Raw genomic sequence first — 6268 nt, forward strand, 5'->3', positions numbered from 1 at the left:
TGTAACAAAGTCATCTACATTTGCTGAATACATTGCGCTGTCAGAAGCTGTTACTGAAATTAAATTTATAGTTTGTTTAATTAATGAGATTTGTCAGAAAGATTGTAAACCTGTAAAAATATATGAAGATAATATTGGAGCTCAAATTATTGCTAAATACGGAAATTTCACAAAAATTCAAAACATATTGAAGTTCATTATCATTTTGTTCATGAAAGTGTTAAAATTGGTTTAATTGATGTTATAAAAATTGCATCTGATCAAAATATAGCTGACATTTTAACAAAACCATTGGGAAGTAATAAATTTAATAAATTTAGAGATATGTTAAAGTTGTTGTAAAAGTAATTTATCTTTCAGATGGATATTATGTTGAGATAAATATTGGTTTAAATTGAAAGATGATAATTGTAATATAAAAAAAAACAAAAAAAAAAATAAGTTACAATTAATATGTTATACTGAAGGTAATGTTTATAGAGCTATTGTCTTGATATGAGTAGTGTATGATATGATTTAGTTAAAATATAAATGTAAGGAGGCATGTTGAATGGGTACATTTATATTTGTTTAGGGTAACATTTGTTAATATGTAATTTAATTTGTTTTAGTGGCAACACGCCTCCACTTCCTTCTTCCTGTCACGGGCTGCCGGCGAGCAGCCACAATAATGTAGTTCTTTAAGTTTATGTTTAAGATATCAAATTAAATAACAGTGATCCGTCATAGTGGTTTTATTAACAATATTGTGCACTTAAATATATAATATTTTTATGTCGTTTTTAGAAGTGACCATGCATTATCCACGTAATAAAACAACTAATACACTCACTTATAATACATAATTCTTATTCATTAGTAAAGTGTTCACAACATTACAATTTAATACATACTTGTTCAGTAATGTTGACCTCTTTCCATATTTCATTATTGAAGTTTCGTAAAGCGGTTCCTGCTGCAGCCATCTCATGGTTTTTCCCTTTAATAATATAAAATTCGTCTTGGCTAGTTATTGAGCCGGGATATCCTGAGAAATCCACGAACGTACCAGGAACTAAATTGGTATCTTTTGATGTTAAATGGTAGTTCAATTTGTATCTCTTCAATATACGAGTCATTGTTGTGTAACTGAAATGGAATTTAGACAGTTTGACGTGATTGATTTAAATATTTGGAAGCGTGTTCTGAATCAATCTTCTAAATTGCGTTGATTCAAAATGTATTTGAATTCTTGTCTACTGATGTCGGCGATGTAAACACAATTATATTAAATGTTGATGAGATGGGGCGGTGAAATAGCCAAGAATGGCAATATTCAACCGTTATCAATTGAATTTTCTAGATGAATAACTCTTAGGACATTTGTAGGTATATATTTTATCAAACAAACAAAATAGAAACATAAAAAAATCTCATGAAATTGCATTAATTCTTGAGGCATATTGCAAAACATCATTTGTCAAACGTGTGTGATGACGCGCTGTCTTAAAATTTACCTAAGAGCATGGTGCTAATGAACATAAAAAAAAAAAAACTAAATTTAACTACAAGGACGCGGTCACACCAAAAACTATTTGCAACTAGGTGAATGGCAATGATCTCGTAAGAGGGTGAACCCATTACGAACATATTGTATTAACTATATCTTATTTCGGGAAAAAACATTTTATATAGGTTCGATATTACTATTTGTTGAAACAATTATCACACACATAATTATTTTATGAAATAGGGTTATTTTTTCTTAAAAATGAGTTTTTCCTTCCCATAAGGATAGGTTGTGTAGCTTTGAGATGTCATTTAATTTGCCAGCTATTTGTCTCGATGATACAAAATGACCAAATTATAACTTCGAAATAAAACTAGAAGTATAACTAGTTTTCAAATTCTATCGCGGTTCTTTGTTTTTTAATTTGCTCCCCGATGTTTTAAAGACTTCGTAGCCTTCATGCAGTCACAAAGCGGACTGAGGTAATTTGTAATTTTTCGTTATGTGCATAACAGTTTTAGTAGCTGGTAGCTTACTATCTGATGACATCCTTTGTATCAGATATATATGTTGTAAATATAATGAATACCTACATCTACAAAACCCACTAAGCCCAATTATTATTATTTTAGCAGTTAACAATAAAAAATACATACCGTCCAGCCGCATTATGAGCCAAATACAAGTTCTTCGTTGGTGTTCCATCTTCGGCTGTATCATTGACGATCCTCAGGAACGCGCTGGACACGTCAGGCAACAAGTCTATCGAGTCATCTAGCGAAATATTCAATTTGTGTTGAAGCTCCGTGACTTCTGCCACGGAGTTCAACCAGTACAGGTCCGATATGTCGGTGTCATATTCGCTCATGCTACGCTCAACTCCATACCTCCAGCCAGTGTTGATGCCATTGATTTGGGTGTAGTGTAGAGATACCTGAAAATAAATTACGTTAATACTTAAGATGAACTGCCAGATCTTGATTTTTCTGGATTTGTCAAAGAAACATTGAAAATATGAAATTCAATAATATTCTAAATAAATTGGTAAATCGTAAAAACCGAAATAGCTATGTGAGAGCATGTTAATTGCTGTATTGACAAAGTACAACTATGTTTAAGTTTTGGTTATAGGATACCTATAATAAATTTAATTAAATAAATTAGTTTTTAAAGAGATGTTTGAAAAGTCCTACTCACATGATGCCAATAAGGATCACTGCTGCTGCGCTCCGCCGCGTAACTTTTCCATGTGTCGACAGATTTATCCAAAGCATCTTTAAGTTTATTGCACTGTTTTTCTAATGGCGTATTTTCGCACTTAGCCCTTATGGTATTCTCCAAGTGTGTATGTATTAGATACCATGTGAGTGCGCCTTCAACTATGCCAGCTGCATACGCTTGGATTTCATCGGGATAAGAGCCATCTGTCTCTACTTCCAAAAGAGACCAACTGCAAATCAAAAGTTAATTTAATTTATTATCAAGATTTTTATGGTATATTATTTTTTTCATGGACAGTCATGTAAATACTTGATTTATATATGGATACTATATACATGATAAAACAGTCGTTTACGCAATTTTAAAAAAGATGTATGACTTTTGAAGGTACATCTAATATTATGATATAATAATTATTTAAACGATAAAATTTTAGTAAAAATGCGATATTGTAATAATTATCATTAAGATAGAATTACGCGTAATACCAAAACAAAACATTTCGAAGTTGACGCTATTATCGCAGAATACAAAATTATTATTGTTATGTTAGTAATTTTAGGCATATAATCATGAAAAAAAGTACTTTAATTAATATAACAAGTTAACTCCTTTTTTGTCGCATATTTAACTTGCTTAAAAAAAACACGATAAGATTTCAAACAAAGAATTCTTATAATTTTATTCACTGGCATATTTTACGGATTGCAAACAAATATAGTTAAGTATTTCAATTTTATTACTCACATATAATGTAGTATAACCGGTTTAATGCTACAATGATAGTTACCCTGTAGTATCAATGTCCATTCTAAAGTATGCACGCGCTACTCCTTTCGATATTTCCGCGAGTTCGTTGCTTTGGCCCCAATATTCAATACGATATCCAGTTTTCTCCGAATAAAACACTGTTGCTGCGTAGTTTCCATCTTCTTGGATTCTGGAAGCGAGTTATTGCCTTTGAGTATTTATGATTTGCACTCGATGATAAAGACTTGGGAATATATTAACGGAGCTGATAAGTTAATAGAAACATGTAGATACTGTCATTTGCAGTTTTGTATTGCAGTGTTTTGATACAGTTACCCTTGCGAACAATATTGTGTCTTATGAGATATCAAATTAATTAATCTAGAATGACTTGTAGAGGTGCAGAATACAAACCTTTCAATTTGTCCGACGAAGAGAGCCAATATAGCAAGTACGCCAAGTATTCCCAACACGTAAGAGCTTATTTTGGTCTGGAGCCAAGAGGCGCCGACCACTTTCAGAATCTTGCTCATTTTTATAGTACTACACTTATGACAATCTGTTATATATAAATAAACTATAAAATGAAGAATATGTTGAGGAACTTAATAACAATGAAGTGACAGTGCGTGTAGACGATTTTCTCCAACGGGAGAGTGACCATCAAAATGCGATGGTGTGTCCAGGTGTTTACGGTACCACTGATGATGCTCCGGACGCTGGGCTCGGAGACGGCATTGACAGTTGTACTCTGTCTTTTATTGTTATGCGATATTTTTTCACCAGATTATCACTTTCTTTCCCTTTAACTCTGTAACAAACAAAATGACTATTCATATGCCGCTCCCTAAAAAGTAAATGTTGACGTATTTTAGCTTTATATATATTTAAATATGCTTATTATATCGCTACGTACACAGCCGACGTAAATCGATTAAGGCGACAAAACCACAAATATTAAGAACAAGTTAAAGATGATGATATTGCCTATTGACGCAAGTAATTACGCAAACAACAGAAAATAAAATATATATTTCAAATTTATAATGATTAGTCACTTTCTTTTTAATATTTCGTAAGGAACAGAAAAAACATCAAAGTATTGGGTTATCATTCAATTTGTAGAAAATTTCAAAACACCTATAAAAAACTTTTAGACTCGCATTTAACCACATATTAAATATTACTAATTTCAAACGCTAAAGTCACACGCACTCTATTAGCACGTCTGAAAATCAAGCTCACAACGTAAACAGATAAACTAATGGAATATTACCGATAACTAAATTATGGTGCTCCAAAAGAATTTTATTAAACATACATTTTCCCAAACACAATCACAGGAGCGTTTTGTTTCACTTCTGGATAAAACGAGAAGTGTAGGTGTACGGTTAGGGAGTTCTCACAATAACTGGAAAGTATTCATCGGTAGTCAGGTAGATATACGGTGTTATCACCGTACAAATAAATGATACTCTAATAATGTTTAAGGATTGCGCTCTCGCGTTATCTATACGTATGTAATTACACTTACTGAAATAGAAATTGATATCAAATGTAATTATTTTCCTTTCTTTTTTGTTTGTAAATTACAATGTTGCATTTGTCGTTCTTTTGTCTAAAACGTGCAATACAATGCTTTTTATGTAACTAAGTTAAAAAAAATTACGACCAAAAACCTTTGTGATTACTGTATTATAAACTTAATTATATACTGAATTATAAATAATTGTAACTAAGTACAATTCTATCGTTTAAATAATTATTAAAGAAATATGCTCTACGTATGTGGATTTCGATATTAAATTTAACTCGAAAGATTATAGCAAATATAAAACAATTCCTTTCAATTTTCAGTTTATAAAAAAACACAAATAAACCTGTACAAATACATAGACCCCAATTGAATTACGTATTTAATACTTAAATAAGCACATGAATTACTTATCTTAAGTCTTCGAAATACATAAAGCAAATATTAAGATCCGATAATTTTATTTTTTGAACTGTCTGAGGACAAATCTAGGTAAAAGATTTTTTTAATGGTAAAAATTAACCGGCATCTAAAATTCAATACAAAGGTCAAAGATATTCAATATACCCGATGTACTGTATAAAGTTACTCACAACCTTATTTAGGTTAAAGCCTTCAAATATAGGTTTGTCTTAGTATGATAAATTCAAATAAACAAATCTATAAATAATTGTTGACCATCTGCAAAATATATTTCACAGTGTAAGCAAAAAGGCGGCTGATTGCGCTATCAGAACTAAGAGTTGGGTGTATAGTGCATCGCAACGCACCGAACCTGATATCATACACAACGTACCTAACACTTACACGTGGAGCTTAGACAATCACCTAACAACTATCCATCAGCTGTAGATCGACACTGTTTCTAAGCAATTAACACTCTACGATCTACATCAGTACTCAACCTTCTTTATACGAATCACAAGATGTCTTACGAACGTAAATTTATTGACCAGCTAAGTTCTTAAAACGTAATTAATTTAAAATGCTTTTTATTTTTATAAGTTTAGCTATCGGCTCAGATGATCTTGAGAAAAGTTTGTCTAGAGTTAATGAAATTTGTAAAGTCAAATTGGCCACTTTCAAAGCTTTAGCGGGCCAAATGAAGAAACCCGATGTGACGGGCCGCAGGTTGAAATAGCTGCTTTTATATGAAAGGATTATTAGAAACAGGATTGCTAGAATAACAATGAAGCACATAGATCAAATACAAAAATATCTCAATTAAATTTGTGTTTTATAGGTTAAGGTTATAATTGTTAGGTACCAAGGAA

General features: G+C 31.5%; 1 protein-coding gene across 1 annotated transcript; it reads right to left on the reverse strand.

The window, feature by feature from the left end:
* Positions 1-823: 823 nt before the first annotated feature.
* Positions 824-4873, reverse strand: LOC119192768 (putative phospholipase B-like lamina ancestor). Its single transcript, XM_037446531.1, has 6 exons — positions 4737-4873; positions 3875-4271; positions 3501-3650; positions 2687-2939; positions 2146-2423; positions 824-1128 (listed from the first exon to the last, which is right to left on the reverse strand). Exons 2-6 carry the CDS (start codon positions 3991-3993, stop codon positions 876-878), a joined length of 1053 nt encoding a protein of 350 aa, XP_037302428.1. The 5' UTR covers positions 3994-4271; positions 4737-4873; the 3' UTR covers positions 824-875.
* Between the last annotated feature and the right edge of the window lie 1395 nt (positions 4874-6268).

The sequence above is a fragment of the Manduca sexta genome, unplaced genomic scaffold (genome assembly GCF_014839805.1).
Source record: "Manduca sexta isolate Smith_Timp_Sample1 unplaced genomic scaffold, JHU_Msex_v1.0 HiC_scaffold_3137, whole genome shotgun sequence".
NCBI lineage: Eukaryota > Metazoa > Arthropoda > Insecta > Lepidoptera > Sphingidae > Manduca > Manduca sexta.

Excerpts from the sequence above, each read along its gene's own strand:
- LOC119192768 (XM_037446531.1), bottom strand. The coding sequence starts at position 3,993 with ATGAGCAAGATTCTGAAAGTGGTCGGCGCCTCTTGGCTCCAGACCAAA. Across the intron at positions 3,651-3,874 it reads TTCGTCGGACAAATTGAAAG|AATCCAAGAAGATGGAAACT; the intron begins GTTTGTATTCTG and ends ACTCGCTTCCAG. Across the intron at positions 1,129-2,145 it reads GCTCATAATGCGGCTGGACG|TTACACAACAATGACTCGTA; the intron begins GTATGTATTTTT and ends ATTCCATTTCAG.